Raw genomic sequence first — 20,672 nt, 5'->3', positions numbered from 1 at the left:
AGAGAGAGAGAGACAACCCAGGTGGAGGATCCGGGGGGGAAACCACCCGAGAAGATGGCGAGGTAAAAGAGAGAGAGGGCCAGGGCACTCCGAAAGGTACCGACGGAGGCCCGGTCGCAGAGGGAAGCCGAGAAGGACATTCCACTCCGGTAAGACACACCCGGGGGGGAAGAGCAGTGGTGAGACCATCCAAGTTCAGAGACTTTGAAATGGACTGACTACTTGGTCTGGGACATTGTGTTGTGTGGTATGAAAAGGGGGAGATATGTAGTGTCGCGGTCTAGTTGACACGCGCACTACGTGAAGACGGCGATGTGCGTAGCGGCCGTTTGGACGCTACTGCGCATGCGCGACATAGCGCGCGAGTGAGAGACGGCGATCGGAGCGTGTTGCCCGGCGCTCTCTCGGCAAGCATAGATAAAAGTGTAATAAAGGTTCCTACAAACTCCTAAGCGCTTCCTGAGAGTCATTGGGGGAGAGCTACAGATAGCCAGGCACCCAGCAACATTACAATGGCTGGTATGTTAAATGGCAGCCACGAGGCTACTAGTATATTGGGTCCCCTGTTGAGGTAGAAGAAATAAAACTTGCTGGCAGTATTGATTAAACCATAATAAAAGGACATGTTGACGGAATAGTGTTATTAGCACACTGTGCTGAAATAATTGTATCAATTAGTTGCACAACATCCCTGGGTTGTATACGTCATGGACATTGTTAAACTCAGTATGAAGAGGGTACCTCACAAGAGTTGAGGTATAGAGGGTGTCAAAGCCATGCTTGTTAGCTTTTAAGTGCAGGACTAGTATGGTAAAGATCAATGTATAAACCAGGAAACTACAGGGTATCACTGGAGTTCTATCCATGGGATCTCATCATTGAGACCCGTGATTTGGTCTGTAATCTGTGGACCCATCTCTGTTCTCTCTGGAACAGTGTTGTTGTGATCCACTGAGAGATGGTTTCCAAAATGGTCCAGTAGAGTTGTTGGGTCATGGGTCGTTTCTCTATGTAGTGTGTACTCATTTTGGTAGTGCTGCGGCCGCAGCGCACATTGCTCTTGTGTTCATTCATCCTAACCCTGACTTATCTGGTGTTGCAGTTAGTGTGTCTGCGTTGTGTCTATTTTATATCACCCAGCTGGAGTTCTTTGGTGTGGGTGGTCAGGGTGCAGACATTGCAATTACCACAGGGGTATTGTCCTTTTACTGTCGGGAGGCCCCATAAAGTAGTTTGATGATCAGACTGTTTTATGTGAGGTCTAGTGTGTACTAGCAAGTCTTTCAAATTCTGTGTGCTCTTAAAGGCAAATATGGGGCATTCCTGGTTGAGGTCTCTTGTGTTGCTAATGTGCCAATGTTTAAGCACTATGTTTTTCACTTTGTTGGACTATAGCGTGAATGTGGTCACGCAAGTGACAATGTCCTCCTGTGGTTTTGTGTGAGTTTCCAAAAGGGCATCTGGATGGTTTTTGTGTGCTTTTTTCCTCGCATTTCTGATGGTTTGTTTGGGGTAGCTCCTCTTCTCTAAGTTCGCACTAAGTTGTAGTTCGTAGTCCTGGATGGTACTGCAATTTCTTCTTAGCCTGAGGAATTGTCCACAGGTGAGATTTTCCCTCAGGGCCTTTGGATGGTGGCTGTTGAAAGGCAGGAGACTATTGCAGTCGGTGGGTTTCCTGTATGTCTTTGTGGTAAGGCAGCCATTATCCAGTGTGATCAGTGAGTTCAGAAAGGGGATTTCCTTTGGTGAGGTTGAGAGGGTGAATTTCAGGAAGGGATCCTGCTGGTTAATCCATTTGTGGAATTCAGTACATCATTCCACCATACCCATCCAAAACACCAGAATGTCATCAATGTAGCGTTTCCATTCTTTTATCTCCTTGAAGAAGTGATTGGTCGCAGTTAGTATATGTAATGCCTCAAAATGTGCCATATACAGACATGCCAAGCCCGGCGCAAATGTGCTGCCTATGCCCGTCCTGTGGATCTGTTGATAGATCTGATTTTGGAATTTGAAAACGTTGTTCTTCAAAGCCAGTTCCGTGCATTCTATGATGAAGTCAATCGGTAGAGGTATTGTGGTTGTAGTAGTCCTGAGGGTCTCTTCAATTTCACGGATGGCAGCTTCTTGCGGGATGTTTGTATATAATGCCTCTACGTCAAGAGTGACAAGTAGGGTGATCTCTTGTGGTTCCGGGAGGTTCTGAATGAGGCAGATAGTGGCTTTGGTGTCTTTTAAGAATGATGGTGTTGTTTGGACCAAAGGTTGTAAAAAATGGTCACAATCTTGGCTGAGTGGTTTAAGGATAGAATTGATCCCAGACACAATAGTTCTGCCCGGTGGTGATATTACATTCTTATGTATCTTAGGTAAGATGTAGAAATACGGAGTTGTTGGTGTGGTCTTCGCCAAGAACTCAGCTTCATTCTGCGTAATCCATCCATTTGCTAATGCTTCATTGACCATGATGCCAATATGTGTTGAGAGTTATTTGGTCAGGTCCACATCCATTTTCTTGTAGTATGCGATGTTTGCAAGCTGTTTGTTGCATTCATTATTATAGTCATCAGTGTTTAGGATGACTATTGCGCCGCCCTTGTAGGTGGTTTTATAGTAATTTCAGGATCGTCATTGAGATATTTTATAGCTCTCCTTTCCCTTGCAGGAAGATTATCAAATGTGGTCCTAGGTTGGATCTAGTTAATATCTCACAAGACAGCTTTCTCAAAAGTCAAGATTTCACTGGGTGTTAGTGCTGCTGTGGGTGTGAACTCGGAAGGGTTTCTGAGACCCAAGTCCATTGGAATGGTGTTCGCTTGTTTGTTGTCATTATTGCGATAGAATGAGCAGAATCTTAGCTTCCTGAAGGAGGAGTGTAGTTCTCCGGTGAGCTTGTAAAAGTCTTCTTTGGGGTGGGGACAAACCCGAGTCCTCTCTAAAGGACTGATTCCTCAGTGTCCGTGAGTGTCCTCCGTGAAAGGTTGATCACTAGCTTCTCTTCGTTTGGCTCCTGGTTTTGGCGTTGGTTCCAGCTGTCCAACCATTGGACCTGTTTCTGGTCGTTTCTACACCTTCCTTTTCCTCTGCCCCTGCCTCTGTTCCAAAAAGGTGGGGGTTGTTGGTGTTGGTTGAAAGGGAACGGAGGCGTTGAGCCACGCTAACCAGGAAACTAAGGTGGAGGGGCTGTGGAATAGCCAGGTGTCTGGTAGTTATACAGCAGGGGTGTGGGAATGAGTCCTGACCCTCCTTGGTTGCTTTTCCAGCTCCCATTGCTTGAAGTGCTATTCGATCTCTTAGATCTCGTTGATGTGGTGGAGTCATCATCAGAGGAAGTCTCGTAGTTGCAGTTGGTTAAATCTTCTTTTGTGTATGGATAGACCTATCCCTCTCAAAGTTCTTGATGTCCTTCTGCAATTTATTTATATTTTTCTGCAACAGGTAGTCCTTTTGCTTATTCGTTTCAGCGTTAATTTCAGCAAGTCGTGACTTCCAGGCTGCAATGCTGATGGTAGCCTCAAGAGCATTTTCAGCTATGGAGATTTTGATGATAAGTGCATATGAAAGGTGTTTGGCCGTGCTGATTATTAGGATGAGCCAATCCCAGGCAATTTGGCTCCATTCCTTCCTGAATATAAGGTCCTCTAGGAAGATACAGGGGCCACAGTCACAAGGAGCCAATTAGGTGCTATATTGGCCCCTAGGTATTCTGTCATTATGGCCCCATGCATGGCTATCTTCACCTGCTGTTTTTTTAGGGAAGATATTGAATTCCAGTCACCATGGGGTGTGCTATAGATAGTGTACCATCTGCCACTAAAAGTGTGAGGGCACCAAGAACAGGACACACTGTCTACAGTAATAACAGTATTAGAACGACCATTGTTTCATTCTTTGCCCATCTCTTATAGGATATTTGCCTGATTGGTCCATCTGTTCATTGTAGTGATGGGTGGCTTTAAATCATTTCCAACTAGATATCCGCCTTTCTGGTCACCTCTGTTCTCCTCAAGTAAATTAGGGGTGTTCTTTGCACATCTAAAAAGTGCAACAAAGACTCTTCCCCGGTCTGGGAGACTGGGGTAACAATCTCCCTGGACCCGTGGAAAAAAGAGGGGACCTCTGGAATGAATTTAGGGTTAAGTCTCAAAACCACCCTGTCTGTAAAAACCTTCAGAAAGGGTTCAGACTTTAAGGACAGCCCCAGCTAACCAACTGTTTAGCAGTAAAAATGGCTACTAAGAATACCACGTTAACGGTCAAAGAAATGTCATCAGCTTTCTCCAGTGGCTCAAAAGGAGGACCAAGGATCACTCTTAATACTGATGGCAGATCCCTTACAGGTAATGAACAATGAACCCTGTGTCTTTTGAGGAAAAGAACGTCTCATTACCCTTTGAAGCTAACAGTTCCAGTTGGTCTGAATGAGGACTCACCGCCACCCACTGGGAACAGAGAGTAGATGTATCTAATCCCAAAAGAAAGCCATCTAATAAGAAATCCAACACTCTCATGGGATTAACGGAGACACAGTCAATACACCTCTGCCCACACAATTTCTCAACGGTTCTCTGATGGCGAGAACAGGCTTTAAGCGTGGCAGGACATTAAAAAAACTGAATCATCTCCTCCACTCCTGAGAAGCAACCCGTAGACAATAGATTCAGCCTCTCAAGAGAGAAGCCTGAAAATGCTATCACACCAGCATATTCAGAGGAAGCGGAGATCTCACTAGAGGGTAAGGCTATACAGGCATCACTGAATGTGGTTGAATTTCTAGATCTAGCAAGAGGGGAAACCAGCAATGTCTTTCCAAATCTGAGATTATCAGTAGGGATACTGCTCTGTCCTCTCCAGTCTTTTGGAGAACTCTATGGAGAACTCTATGAATCATTGGGATGGATGGAAACACATAAATCATCCCCGTCAGCCACCTGAATTACACTGAATTTGATCTCCAGGCTTCCCTGCAAGGAATACTTGTGCAGAATGTGGGAGAAGGGCATTCTCCCTCAAGGCAAACAGATCTATCCTCGGACGTCCAAACCTCTTCTACAAATAGTTGAATTAATTCCTCATTATGGATAATTAGTTTATAGGGGAAAAACTGTTCAGGGTGTGTACTGCGTAGTATCCTTTCCTGGGAAGTAAACTGACTTTGAGGAACTCAAATTGGATTCTGCCCAGGAGCAAATCTCTTCTACTAAAACTTTGAGGGTCTACACTCTGCATCCTCCCTAATGATTTATATGTCACATCTTGACTGTGTTGTTGGCCCTGATCTATAAATGATGTCCTAACAATTAGGGAGTAAATTCGTTCAGGGCCAGATGGACTTCTTCTAGCATTCTCCAAATTGAGGAACAGCCTGACAAGGTATGCCCACATTCCTTACACTGAGCAACTATCTAGATTGGCACCCCATCCCAGTTTGTTGGTATCTGTTGTGCCAATCTTTGAGGGCGTGGCATGGAATGCAAGACCCCTGGATAGATTAATTTCCTTCAACATTTATGGCTGCGTCAGCACGGAGCAGCCCAGCAAAAAACTGTTTTCTTTTTTGAGTCCTGGGTCTAAGACATTCTGCACCTAAACAGTGGCTGCCCCCCACTGTAGTCCTATGAACGTGTTATCCAGTCTGCCAACGAATGATTTATCATGGGGTACATGTGCAAAAGTGCCCCTGGAAGGACTGCAAGAGAAAACATTGCTCCAGAGCTCCTGAGCTTCAAGTGCCGGACTGAAAACAGTTTTTGACCAGTAGTTCCACGCCGTCAAACTGAATTTAAGGTTTGTCCTGTGTGAAGAAAAACATTTAGGGCCATATGTAGGTAATTTCTATTTACCGGTTCCTAAATACCGTATTTTACCGATTTGGTATTTAAGAATCGGAAAATAGAATGGAGGTAAACAATCAGTGAATTTTACCGATTCTGTAATATTCATTATTACCGATTCGGTATTTACCGAATCGGTAATAAGGAATACCTTCTCATTCATTCCTGAATGAATGGTAAGCCATTCACTATTACCAATTCGGTAAATACCGAATCGGTAATAGGGGGAGCATATTCAAGAGTGGCAGGGTGTCACATTGACACCCTGTTGCATCACTGAATCGTGCATGTGTGCACATGTGGCGCACATACATGCCCTAAGGGCATGTATGTCTGCCACATGGCACTTTTAATAAAACACAAAATTGCTTTTTAAAAGTTATTCGGTATTTACCAACAACTTGTAGTTGGTGGTAAATAACAAATCCTTAAACCAAAAATACACTCACTTGAGTGCTCCCTAAATAGGATTTTTGAATTCAGTAATTTACCGATTCCTTATATTAAGGAATCAGTATTTTACCGATTCCTTAAAATACCGAATCGGTAAATTACTGAATCCTTAAATCAAGCCTCCTACATCGCAAAGGGCTAATTACCGGTCGGTAACGGGAAATTTACCGATTTTCGGCCGTTACCGACCGGTATTAGCCCGCCTACATATGGCCCTTAGTCAGAAAAATGACAAAATCTCTTTTCAGATTCAGACTTAGAAACTTTTTTTCAAATTTCACTACCTCCAGGCCCTAGTGGGGCCAATCTGTTTTGTGTATCTGTGACATGCTGCACTAGGGGCAGCTTAAAATTGTGCCTAAGACCCATCCTACCGTGACCATTGACTACAATTGGTGCTTTGCGCTTTATGTTTCTAGTTTCACTGAAATTTCATTTCCCTGGATCCTCTTATAGAATTTTTGGCATTTTGGTTTCTGGTTCCTTATTAAAATTTTCTCTATGTTTGCAAATTTGAAGTGGCATTTTTATTGTGTTTGCTTTTAACTTTTTAACTTTTTTGATGCTTTTGAATGCTTTACACATTTTCTTTAAGTTACATCTATCTGCTCTGTACCATAGCTACCAGGGGTTTAGCTCAGGTTTAAATTACTGAAACCTTTGACTGGACATAGCAAACTAGTGACTTTATTATTTGCGGTGGACACCAATCCACTCAAAGTAATAAACCACTTTCTCACATTGGCGTTCAGTGGTGGGATCTTAAATCCAGGTCTTTGTATATTTGAGCACACTTCCAGAATATGCATTTTAGCAGCTAGAGGAAGGCGATGCCTTGAAATGTGCTCCCGTCTACCACCTCTTGAAAAATTAATAATTAAAAGAGAATTGACTACAAAATGTAAGAGCTTCTATTTCTGCATGCGCCATGGTGACCAAACAAATAGTGGGCCTGGTGTATTATTTGGTGGACGGCCCATCATTCCGTCAGAGGCGAACTAAATTATTCTTTGCAAAATTTATAAATGACCACCAAGCAGGCAGTCATCTTAAATACATTGGCAGAGACAGCCATCATGGTAGCTGCTGCCAATGCTTTTCGATATTTGGTGCTCGGCTGCGTCAGCATGGAGCAGCCCAGCAAAAAACTGTTTTCTTTTTTTCTTTTCGAAAATAAATTTCCATTTTTTTGTAATGCCGCTTTCCTCGGGAGTCACCTCCTATATAGACATTTCTCAGACAACCCTTTCTCCGTCGGACCATTATGGAGGTTTTGCATTGGCGGGGACAGAGTAGCTACTGCTTAGCCAAACCTATGGTTGGCCTGCATTTAAATTGCGCGGTTGGGCCATTATGTTGGCAGTAAGGCTACGCCATCACCGTGGCGAGGGAGTATCCTTACCGCCAGCATATAATCAGTCCCAGAGTCTCTTGAGGAGAGGAGTGAGCTCTTTCTATCTATGAACCGCAAGAGGAGAAGGGTGAGGGAGGTGGAGGATATAAGACTGCGCTAGGTGAAGACAGCGAGTGAATACACTGTAAGAGTGAGAGACCCGGACAAAAGCCTTGGTGTCGAATCCCGCTACTGGGCACCCAGCTGATTTCACAGACACTGAAAAGGACATTCAAGGGGGGTGAATAAACAGATAATCCATGAAACCAGGCATTCCAACAGATACAGAAATACAGTGAATGTCTTTACCTCAGTGTAAGTTCTGGGGATGATCATGTAACCACCTTTGGCGATGCAGTCCGTCATGCCCTGGGCCCAGGTGCCTCTCCCCTTAGATTTATAATAACACTTTTCATCTTTCAGGGTCCACTCCTGAGGACAGTACCAATGCCTCCCTGAGGAGAAAGGAAAACAAAAAAGATGACACAGATCGCATGGAGACGGAACACTGATGCAGCAGAGAGTGGAGCCCACCGTAGTGTGATGAGCCACAAGCCAAGAGGCGTTAACAGCGGTATTACCTCTGCCACGTGCCCTCTGAATATAACTAACAAAAAATAAAGATAGCAACTTATTCTGGCTCTTCCAGGTCTCCAGTGGAAGCCGGAGATAAGCATTTTAATACTGGAATATTTAGAATGATTGAAAAACACTGACCAGCCCCAATCAAGCCCTGGAAACCTTCCGACACCAGTGTGCATTAACGCCACTGACAGGGCCTTAGCAAGAATACATGTAAAGCAGCGGCCTGACACAATGTGCAGGGTGGTGCTCGAATACCAATACCATGGTGAGACTATTGTCTGAAATAAATGTCCTCTACTAATATAATACTTGATCCGGGTTGATTAAAGAGAAAAAGATAGCAACAAGCACAGGTTGACATTAAGAGCCAGAACATAAGTGACCATACAACCCCCTTGAGTGGCAGCTTGTCCATGGGGTGGAGACTGGCAGGTTGGCAGGAATTAGCGATAATGTCTGCCAGACAGAGAGGGATAGAGTCGTTGTTAATTTTTTGTTTTTTTTGTTTTTGGAATGATAAGTAATTCCAAATGTTTCCTGTTTTATTTGTTCTTTTTTTGTTCATTTTTTGAAAAAAACAAAAAAATTTTTTTTTTTTTTTAAAAATACAAAAACAATGCTAAAGAAAAAAGAAGAAAAAAAAAGTTCTTATCAGAACTACCTTATCTGGTTAAAGAAAGAACTATAATTGCAAGGTAATGTGTGAAAGTTTGGTTGAATATATGTATACAGCATGATTGACTGAAAGAATGCATTAGTAGTGTATGGTGAATTTATAGGTGAAGATTTATGAGGAAGTACTGCAGCGTGACACTGCAAGCTCTTTAGCTGCACTGCACTGTGGCAGTTCCGAAGCACAGGGATGTGACATATATACATGAATATGTTGCACCTCTGTGCTTCCCTCTGCACTGCTGCACAAACTGCAGCCATGCGGTGACAAAGGCACCCTTGCACCATGGTGCAAGGATGTCTGTGTCGTGTGGAGATTGTTTTTGTGCAGGAAGGGACACCTTCCTGCACAAAAACAATCAGTAAAAGCATTTTCATCTTTCAATGTATGCTGTGGAATGCAGCATGCATTGAAAGAGGAAAAAATGAGGAGAAATGAAAACGATTCTCCTCATTGCGCCTTACCACACCAACTCTAGGATGGCGCAGCTTTCACACATATCTCCAGATTTACGATTTCTCATAAATCTGGAGATGTTTCTTGTTCTATGGGTGTTGCGTGGGAACAGCCACAGCAACACCTATGGAACGCCCCTTCAACGCAAAGTTCTGTGTATGAAGGGATCGTCTTTACAAGGAGAGGAAAAACCACGCAATAGTATGTATCTGCTTAGAGATTTGTAAGGATTATGCACAGAATATTTTATGTGTACTTGTGTTGGTGCCTAGGTCATTTTATAAGAATACCACTAGTAACTGGAATGATGACAGTGCTGCAAACAGAGTGAACACTTAAGTGCTTACATATTGGTGGAGTGATAGGATAAGTAGATAGTGGTAGATAAGTGATTAAAGAAGTGCATGGGACAGACTGGACGATTCCTAGACTGCATGAGTCCTAACGGGGTATTTAGAAGAGTGTATCAATAGTATGTAGCTAGTTAGAGGTCTGCTTGGATAGTGCACAAAATATTATAGATGTACTTGTGTTAGTAGCTAGGCCATTGCATAATTTCATGACTAGTAACTAGAATAATTACAGTATTACAAACAGACTGTATAGTGAATTTATAAGTGCTTAGGTATTGGTGGAGTAATAGGATAAGTAGATAGTGCTGGATGGGTGATTGGAGAAATGCATGGGACAGACAGGAGGATTCCTACACTGCATAGGTACTAACTGGGTATTTAGAAGAGCGTATCAATAGTTTGCAGCTGGTTAGAGGTGTGCATGCATAGTGTACAAAATATTGTACCTGCACTTGTGTTTTTGACTACGCCATATACGACTAATAACTGGAGTAATTTCAGTGTTGCAAAGAAAGTGCGTGCTGAATTTATAAGTGCTTAGGTATTGGTGGAGTGATAGGATACGTAGATATTGCTGGATGGGTGAATGGAGAAGTGCATAGGACAGACAGATGGATTCCTAGATTGCATAGGTACTAACTGAGTATTTAAAAGACTGTTTCAAAGCTGTGTAGCTGATTAGAGGTCTGCATGCATAGTGCACAGAATATTGTAGCTGTACTAGTATCGGTGTGTCTATGGTTTCGAAAATGGTAGTCTGTATTTTAGGGTGTGAGGAGGTGCATTAGATGATCACATAGATGATGTAATCAGTGATGTCATTTGAGATGTCATCAGTGATGTCATCAGTGATGTCACTGACCATGTCATGAGTGATGTAATATGTGATGTCATCAGCAGTGCATTACTTTAATCCAAAAAGCTGGCGGCCATATTGGCCTGGTCACGATGTGAAAATTCAGGAATTGATACAATAAAGAAAAGAAAACAAGTGTTAATATGCACACAATGTCGTTTCAGCATATCTTGCCCCGTGACCGCCCTACCTGTATGTTGGTCAACGTGACTTATTCATGATAAACATACATAGAATTGCAAACATCAACCTAAACAATGGACTACACACTACTTTAAAGTGAAAGGCTATCGGCCATATTAATCTGGGCACGTTGCGTATTATAATGGTTCTTACACGAAAGAAAAGGAAAAAAAGGGGTGTTAATAGACACACACTATCCCTAAATAAAGTTCTAGCGATTATAGTTCCATTCCATTAACAGCTCATTTGAGATGTCATGAGTGATGTCATGAGTGATGTAACTGACCATGTCATGAATGATGTAATGTCTGAGGTCATTAGCAGTACATTGCGGGGGCGTGAGTTATAGTTACCTCAGGTAACTATAACTGCTGAATTTCACTGGTTGTGTATGAGTGAAATCTGAGTCTAACTATACCATCCCTGTAATCTTTGTTTTTTTCAGCAATTTTTTTTTTTAAACATTAAGTAAGATGCATATCGCAATGGATTGTGGGGGGTTGGAAGCAGGGCCTGGCATTGTGCTGCCCCCACCCAAGCTTGCTGTTCCTGCCTTCCCTCCTCCTAACCATCCATTGTCAAAGTCCATGTCCCTGCTTCCTTATTACAGTCCTGTGTGGCCGTTGTTCTGCCACTGGCCTTCCCGCCTTCTCTGAACAGTTAGCTTGCTGCCCCAACCACCTCCTCCCTATCCTCTGTTGTCTGAATCCATGGACTAGCCTCCTCCTTCCTGCCATGCATGGTCTGATGTGCTGCCACTGCCCTCCATTTAGCATGATGTACCAGTCCACTCCTCCTGCCCTTCATTGCCCAATTCTATGCCCCATCATTGACCTCCTGCTTAGCCTATGTGCTTAGCTTGCTGCCCCTATTCTCCATCCCCCTGCCCTCCGATGACTTTGTGCATGCCCCTGCTCCATCTTTTTTACCCGCCATGTTCCATGGACCTGCCACTCCTATCTACTCTGAGTGTTCTGTTGAGCTGCCACTCCCCTCCCACCTGCCTAGCATTGTCAGATGACTGTCACCTGTCCCTGCCACCTCCACCCTGCCTGTCCACATTCCATGCCCCTATCCCCTTCCTCCTGTCCTCCATGGTCCATTTTACTGCCACACCCTTCTGCCCTCCCTGGTCTGTTGTGCTGCAACTGCTCCTCCTGCCTGCCTTGCGTGATCTGTTGTGAGGCCCCTTCCCCTGAACTCTCTTGTCTGTGCCCAGGTCCTGACCCTCCCTTCTATTCTCCATGGTCCTTTGTGCATGCCCCTGCACCCTCCTTCTTCCCCATCATAGCCATTATGCTGCCACTAACGCTCCCGCTTGCCATGCATGGCCTTCTGTGCTGCCATGGCCCCTCCCACCTTCCCTGTGTAGTCAGCTAGCTGCCCCTGACCCCCTCCCACCTTCCCTCCATGGTCTGTGTGTATGCCATCATAGTCTCACTGTTGCTCTCCATGGTGTGTCTTGCTTCTAGTGCCCATCCTGCCTGACCTCCATGGTCATCTTGCTGCTCCTGCCCTGCCCCCTTGCCCCCGGCCCTCTGTTTCCATGTGCAGACCCCTATTCCCTCCCTCCTGGCTTGTTTGTTCCATTGTAATGCCCCTGATCCGTTCCTCCTGCCCTTTATGGTCTGTTATGCTGCAGATTTCTCTCCTGTCTGTCCATTATGGCCAACTAGCTACCATTGCCTCTTTCCCCTCTGTTCTCTGTTGTCCATGTGCATGGTCCTGTCCCCTCCCTATTGCTTTCTATGGATTGTTGTGCTGCACTCCCGTCCCGCATGCCCTGTGTGGTGTATTGGGTTGCTGCAAACCCTGATGCCTGCCCTGTAGGGTCAGTTTGGTGCACCCCTTCATGTCCCTCCTGTCCTCTGTTATCCGAGTCCATGTCCCTACCCCAATTCCTCCTGCTTTCCATGATCCAATGTACCATACTTTCGAACATTTTGAACTTGGTAAGAGGGAGATTTTGAAAAAAAACTGGGGTATTGATTTTCCCCTTTGAGTTACATTGAAAAAGAGGAGATTGTAGACAGGAGACAGATCAAATAAAGCCCATTTGAGATTAAAAACATTGGACGTTTCCTGGCTGAATCGGGTCTGTTGGCATGTATGGTTTTACTACCACTGCCTCTTCCTTCTGCACACAATGGTCTATTATATTGCCACAGCCTCTCTTGTCAGTCCTGTATTGTTGGTTTGTTGCCCCTGCCCCCTTTCCACTGCCCTACATAGTCTGTTGTGCTGCCACTGCCCTTCCTGCCTGCCCAGTGTGGTCAAATTGTTGCCTCTCCACCCTCCTACCTGCCTTCAATTTTCAGAGTCCGTGCCCCTGGCCTCTGCCTCTCAACAGTATCCTAATGAACAACTAGATTTCTAACATTCTATATTCATTACAAAAGTGTGGAACGCCTGACGTCATCTTGATGTAATCAAAACTGTAATACCTAGAGCATTTCCTTTAGCAATTACATATATGAGAGTGTCTTATTTGCATCAAAATTATGGTTAGTGCTCTAAAAAACTAAAATAAGGACATATTTTCTGAGTTTTCAAATAGCGACAAAGCACTTTTAAATTATTTGTTATCTTTATGTTTTTTTATCCAGTTGGCCACTTGATTAAATGTTGCATTTAGTGGAGAGGATGTGGTGTCACCTCCAGAGCGGCAGACTTTGCAACTGGGGAACCAGGTTGGAGTTTCTGCTTCAGCTCGACATTCTGTGATTCTGGTCAAATCACTTAATCTCCCCATGTCTACAACCAAAATTAATTTGTTCTTGTGTGATGTAACCAATGCTCATGTAACGCACTCCAATACCTGACAAGTCTGCACTATATAAAACTGCAAAAACACAAAAAATAAAAAGTGTTTTGCACACTTCTGTCATTGGGCTACATCTGGGTTATATTTGTGCTGCATTTGGGCTCTTTTGTCTCTGGTGGCCATCTTGGGAGATTTATTTGTTATGAAGTTTCCTAATTTCCTCATGTACTGCAGTCTCCTCAGTAGGACATGCTTTCAGTTTTTTACTTTGATTCCATCAAGAAGGTACTCAGATATGTCACACATTTGCCATAAATTCTGAATGTTAGCACTCTAGTTGCTCATTAGATCACTGTAGTAAAGCTACTGCTCACCACGGAAGTCTGCTGCTGGTATTAAAAGTGCATGTTTCAGTCTGCATGTCAGAATTTTTTAATGAAATAGAAGAGGATTTGAGAAGTCACTCAAGATGTGCCCTAATTTTTCTTTCTTCAGCACTAATCATAATTTCTATGGCAAAATGAACCCCCTCATTGTGTTCCTTTTTAAATTAAATGTTTTAAGTGTTACCAGTTTATTCCAATCAAGATGGCTTCAGGTGTGCCATACTTTTGTCATAAGTAAGACAGTAAGCGCTCTAGTTGTTCTTAAGAACACTCTGGGACATTCTGTCATTGGGCTATACTTGGGCTACATCTGGGTGATATTTGTGCTACATTTGGGCTCTTTTGTCTCTGGTGGCCATCTTGGGAGACTTATATGTTATGAAGTTTCCTAATTTTCTCATTTACTACAGTCTCCTCAGTAGGAAATACTTTCAGTTTTGTACTTTGATTCCATCAAGAAGGCATTCAGATGTGTCACACATTTGCCATAAATTCAGAATGTTAGCACTCTAGTTGCTCATTAGATCACTGTAGTAAAGCTACTGCTCACCAAGGAAGTCTGCTGCTGGTATTGAAAGTGTTTCAGTCTGCATGTCAGAATGTTTTAATGAAATAGAAGAGTATTTGAGAAGTCACTCAAAATGTGCCCTCATGTTTCTTTCTGCAGCACTAATCATACTTTCTATGGCAAAATGAACCCCCTCATTTTGTTCCTTTTTAAATTAAATGTTTTAAGAGTTACCACTTTATTCCAATCAAGATGGCTTCAGGTGTGCAATGTGTTTGTAATAAGTAGGACTGTTAGCGCTCTAGTTGTTCTTTAAAACACTCTGGGAAGCTGCAGTAGAACACAAAGGAATCAACTGACAGTCTCTGCCCTTGTTGGATGTACATGTTTTACTGAGAATGTTAGACTTCATTCTCACTTGACTGAGAAAGATAATGTGAATTTACAGAAAATATGCTCTCAGTTTAGCTTATAGATCACCTTCCAAACCTATGTGGGAAAAGCATGAGAAAATAGTTTTATCTCAAATATGATTCATAATATGTGGTGACGCGCTCTAGTCGTTGTGAGCGTGCGCCCGAGGCATGCCGGGAACGTAGCCGGCCATAGAGATGCTGCGAGGGAATGGTGGTGAGAAGACGTATTCCCTGCGCTCGGGTAATAAAAAACTCGAGTTAAACACCAACTGTGTCGGCGGTGGTTAATTACTGTAACCGGATTACTATAAGAAGTGGCGACAAGGCTGCGAGGGCGCCGCGACCGCCAACTGAGCGGTGCACGTCCAGAACCCACCGGGCCCCCGATCACAGACCCGAGCGCGGCATAGGAGCGTGTTGCACCACGTGCAGGGAAGCACATTGTCGAGCCCACGAGCGCACTGCACCGACGCTGACCCTTTTTCCCCAGCGGGCGCCATTGCCATAACCTGCAAGGGCGAGCTGGTGCCACTGAAGCCCAGAAGGCACGAGAGACCATACTGCAGCACACAAAAGCCAGTGCTAGTAAGAGAAGGGTCCGGGGGCACTATCAGAGGTCAGGTTGACATCAACAAGGTGCGGACACGCCCGAGGTCTAAACAATCTGCTGAACCCAAGGCCAGAAGCTGTAGTGTTCTCTCACAGTGAGTAACCAGAGACACAGCTGTGCACCACAGGACACAGCAGCACGTCCCTACGCACGCCAGGGGAGACCCACAGAGATCAGTCAACACGCCATAGGAGAGCATAGCACTGGAGGTCCCGAGAAGGGGGAGGAGACCCTTCACCCACGCAATCAAGCGGGCCAGGAGAGAGGCAAGCCCCAGGGAGCCCACCAGGGGTTGCCACACAACAGGTCCCTGCCCAACGCAACGGGGGTAAAATGTGCGCGAAGTTGTCTTTGCTCCCCAACCTACTCCCCTTCTTACCCAAGAGGGGTGAGCCAGCCAAGCCATGGCAAGACTGGAAGTGGTATTTCCTGAACTACCTAGCAGCCCTAGAGGAAGAAGGGGAAGGAGCGTTCTCCAGTTCAAGGAGGAAGAAAATACTTCTGCACAACCTAGGTCCTTTAGGCATCAGAGTGTATGACAACCTGGTGAAGAAGACCAGAACCCCAGACGACACGGACGAGCTCCAACACACGCTGGAAGATCTAGACTCCCACTACCGCCCAGTAGTGTGCACAGCCATAGACAGATGCAATGTCTTCCAAAGGAAATAAAAGCAGCGGAGAATCGATAGACGAGTACGTGGCAGCACTACAGAAGTTAGCGGTGACGTGCAAATTCGGTACCCTACACGACAAACTCATCAGAGATCAGATCATAATACACACTGCCAATACAGGGATCCAAGAGAAGTTGTGGGTCAATGGAGATGCACCCCTCCAAGAAGTAGTGGCACTGGTGAAGAAGGCAGAACTGTCAAAGAGGTGTGCAGAAGCGGCGAAAAGGGAGAGCATCAACAGAACTCCAGTATGCAAGATATCAGACAAAAACAGGCCTGAAGCAACACAGCCACAAACACCGCCAAACTCAAGGTACCATAAGAAATACCCTAAGAAGTCCATGAGAACCCAGAGACCACAAGGAGAAAGCAGAAACACATGCTACAGGTGTGGTAGCCAAACACATGCAAGCAACGACAAAGGATGCCCGGCGTTCAGAGCCAAGTGCTCCTCCTGCGGAATAATGGGACACTATGAAAAGGTGTGCCGGCGTAAGCTCAGAAGAACGGAAGTGAAGTACGTCACCCAGGAATGGAACGGAGACGAGGAAGCTCATGAAGAAGAGAATGAAGAGGACGAAGTCTTGTGTATAGACGACCAAGTTCTTGGAGTAAACTGCACAAGATCCAAGAAACCGGCATTACAAATGTCGATCGGAGGTGTACAGGTGAACATGGTGGCGGATTCCGGCTCCCCGTACACCATTATTCAACGAACCATATGGGAAAGAGACTTTGAACCCAGAGTGGGCGCGGACCTGCACCCCACAGATATACACCCGGTCACATTCACAGGGGAACCTATACCCATGGTGGGGTATCGACCATTGGCGTTCGAGTTCAAGGGGCGGACTGCAAAAGGAAAGCTGTACGTCGCAGAGAAGAGTCCCGTTCTAGGGTGGATGGATCAAGGAGCTCTAGGAATCCAACTCAATCCCGGCGGTACCACTCAGGTGTTGATGACAGACACAGTCCAAGCATATGAAGAAAACGCGTGGAAGAAGGAATACCCAGAAGTCTTCAAGGGGACGATAGGTCGGATGACAAAATTCATGCACAAGATATGCCTTAAGGCTGGGGCAAAACCGGTAAGCCACAGGGTTCGCAACATTCCCTTCAGAAGCAGGGAGGCGGTCCAGGAAGAACTACAACGCCTGGAGAGAAACGGCATCATAGAAGCCATCGAAAGTGCAGAGTGGCTCGCACCATTAGTGGTCGCACAGAAACCCAACGGGAAGGTGCGCCTATGCGTGGATTTGAGGGAGCTCAATAAGAACATCATGGTGGACAAGTTCCCACTACCCCGGATTACCGAAATGCTGGCGAAAACAAAGGGAGTCAAGTGGTTCTCAACGGTGGATCTTACCTCCGCGTACCATCAAATCCCCTTGCACCCATCAAGCAATCACCTGACATCGTTCATCACGCCTTTTGGATGCTATAAATTCCTTAGGATGCCGTTTGGATTAGCATCAGCTGCCGCGGTATTCCAAAAGCTCATGCACCGATTGTTCCAGAAGGTGGAAGGAGTGCAGTACTTTCAGGACCACATCCTCGTCATGGGGAAATCAAAGGAAGACCATGATGCCAAACTGCACGCTGTTTTGACCATACTGGCACAAAATGGTCTCACCGCAGAATGGGAAAAATGCAAGTTCGGTGTGGGATCAGTGACATACTTAGGCCACGAGATCAGCGGAAAGGGGATAGAACCGAAACGAGCCAACGTGGCAGCCATCAAAGAAGCGCCTACACCCAAAAGGAAGGAAGATGTCTGTTCCTTCTTAGGCATGGCGGAGTGTTACAGCAAATTTGTCCCTCACTTTGCGTCCAAAACACACCACTTGAGACAACTCCTGAAAGAGAAGAACACCTTCAAATGGGCATACGAAGAACAAAAGGAATTTGATCTGTTAAAGCAAGACATCTGTGCCGCCATCCCTCTCAAGGGGTTCGACCAAGCGGCCCTGTCCATACTAACCACCGATGCCAGCGACAAGGGACTGGGTGCGGTGCTAATGCAGAGATCCCAGGAAGGAGAAGTCACCACGATCAGCTTTGCCTCGCGGTCTCTAGCACCCAACGAGGAGAAATTCAGTGTGATAGAAAAGGAGATGTTGGCAACAGTCTGGGCCATGGAACGGTTCAGACAGTTTTTGTGGGGATCAAAATTTCTACTCCGCACTGATCACAAACCACTGGTGAGAGTCCTGACATCTTGTGGACATGCACACGTGACTCCCCGTATTGCGAAGATGACTCTGAGACTACTTGATTATGTGTACGAGGTGGAGTACCTTCCTGCCACCAAAAACAAAGTAGCTGATTTTTTGAGCAGAGCAGCCGCGATGGAGCCGGCAGCAGATCAAGAGCCCTCAGAATGGGAAGGCTACTTGGTAGCACTCGCACAAGACCACGAAGGAGTGATCAGTGCACAGGAGTGGGAGGAAGCGTACGCTAATTATGATACCTTGGAAGGTGTGAAGAGTTATGTAACGCAAGGGTGGCCAGACAAGAAGCACCTAGACAGCAATCTGAGGAAATTCTGGGAAGTCCGGGAGGAATTATCTATCGGAGACAACCCAGTGTTCCTACTAAGAAGAGACAAGGTGGTCCCTCCACAGCCCTTGGTGAATCATCTCCTAACCATCCTACATGAAGGGCACCTTGGGATCATGAAGACCAAAGCAAGAGCAAAGCAGGCGTATTGGTGGCCAGCCATGGACAGTCAACTAGAGAAACACGTCAGAATGTTCGAACAATGCAACCAGGCAGACAAAACCCAAGTACTAGTACGCCCGCCACTAGGAAAATTCACCTGTCCTTCCAGTCCGTGGGAAATGCTTTCGGTGGCATATTGGGTCCCATTCTGGATACCAAAGGCGTGCCCAAATATGCCATAGTACTGGTAGATAGGTACTCTAAGTGGCCGGAAGTGGATGTGTGTGAAGTGGCTGACACCGAGGCGGTATCCCTAAAGTGGTCACCTGTGACAATGGACCGCAATTCATTTCAGCAAAATGGAACGCGTTCATGGACCGCAACGGAATAGAAGTCAAACATACTCCACTGTACCACCCGGCGGGAAATGGACTAGCAGAGAGATTCAATCGAGTAATTATGGGGTCGGTGCAAGCAGTGTTAAGTGCTGGATCAAACTGGGAAAACGAGCTCCAAAGGATGCTATAGGCCTATTGCATCACCCCAACAAACACCGGATACAGCCCATTCAAAATACTCCGAGGATGTGACCGCTTCACGAGGGACAATCTGGCGTGGAAACAACTAATTGTCCAAAGCAGGTGGTCTTCGGCTGTGGTGCGTCGCAACATCGACAAGGCGCAAGCCTTCTACACCGAGTACTGCAACAAACGTCGAAATGTCAAGGAAGTAACCCTAGAAAGGGGTGAGTGGGTTAGAGTGAAACAAGCAGTACTAAAGAAGAAAGGAGACAGTAAATTTAGTCCACCTTTACAAGTTGTGGAACCTTACTCCAGGTCAGCCCTGTTGAGTGATGGGAAAGTATGGTCGCAAGATAGGATGGCGAGATGCAACAGAATCATGAAGTGGGAAGATCCGGAGAGTAGGAGTTCGCCTACCCCAGAGGAAGGCAATGAGCCCGAAACGGCACTGGAGCTAGAGTACACCGTGCAAGGGCCCACCACTCCTAAACGAGGTAGTGAAGACCAAAACACCTCAGAGGAGAGTGAAGGCGTAGAAATAACCAGTCAGCATACACCGAGGAACCCAGGCATCAGGGGAAGAGTGAGAGAGCAGAAAGGGGAAGCGAAGGTAGGAGAAGGACTTCCAGTAAGTAACCAGAGTACGGCCCTCATCCCGACACACTCCCAAACAAGGCTGGGCAGACTGGTCGAAGTGCCAAAGAGGTTTGAAGACTTTGACATGAGAGTCAAGTAAGACTGGAATGTACTTATACTCGCTGCTTCCTTACCTGTTAATTCTTGTGTGTGTCCAAAAGGGGGAGATATCTGGTGACGCGCTCTAGTCGTTGTGAGCGTGCGCCCGAGGCATGCCGGGAACGTAGGCGGCCATGGAAATGCCGCGAGTAAATGGTGGTGAGAAGACGTATTCCCGGCACTCGGGAGATAAAAAACTTGAGTTAAACACCAACTGTGTCGGCGGTGGTTAATTACTGTAACCAGATTACTATATAATATCCCAGCAGAAGGCTTTTTCACATGGTAAAATCACCTTAGAACACACCACAATTCCTAAAATGAGTATGGTACCATCAAAAAATGATTTATAATGTAACTAAAGTCTTAAAACCTTCTATTAACTGCAATGCTTTTTAATGAGGTGCTATCATGTATATTGGTCCCAAGATGGCTGCTCACACTTCTTGGATGAAGTGCTGACAGCCAATCAGATCTCACGATGAGATGTGTGGTTAGGCTCCGCCCAGATATATATGTGATTTTACTTTTGATTTTCTCAGGAACTACTGAACGGATTTACACCGTTTAACTAAAAGGCACGGCTCTGAACCAAGGGCTAACTTTTT

The 20,672-nt window shown here is 45.4% G+C and overlaps 1 protein-coding gene across 2 annotated transcripts in view; it reads right to left on the bottom strand.

Moving 5' to 3' along the window:
- Positions 1–20,672, bottom strand: part of LOC146863690 (uncharacterized) — a 367,891-nt gene that overhangs the window by 102,684 nt on the left and 244,535 nt on the right. For both annotated transcript variants that reach the window (XM_085627822.1, XM_085627823.1), the window contains one exon: positions 7,990–8,135. In XM_085627822.1, the coding sequence (XP_085483948.1) occupies positions 7,990–8,135 (146 nt within the window). The remainder of the gene's footprint in view (positions 1–7,989; positions 8,136–20,672) is intronic.

The sequence above is a fragment of the Triturus cristatus genome, chromosome 2_1, assembly GCF_964204655.1.
Source record: "Triturus cristatus chromosome 2_1, aTriCri1.1, whole genome shotgun sequence".
NCBI classification, from domain to species: Eukaryota; Metazoa; Chordata; class Amphibia; order Caudata; family Salamandridae; genus Triturus; species Triturus cristatus.
The sequence above is the reverse complement of the archived record's forward strand: the minus strand, read 5'-3'. Positions and strand labels throughout refer to the sequence as shown.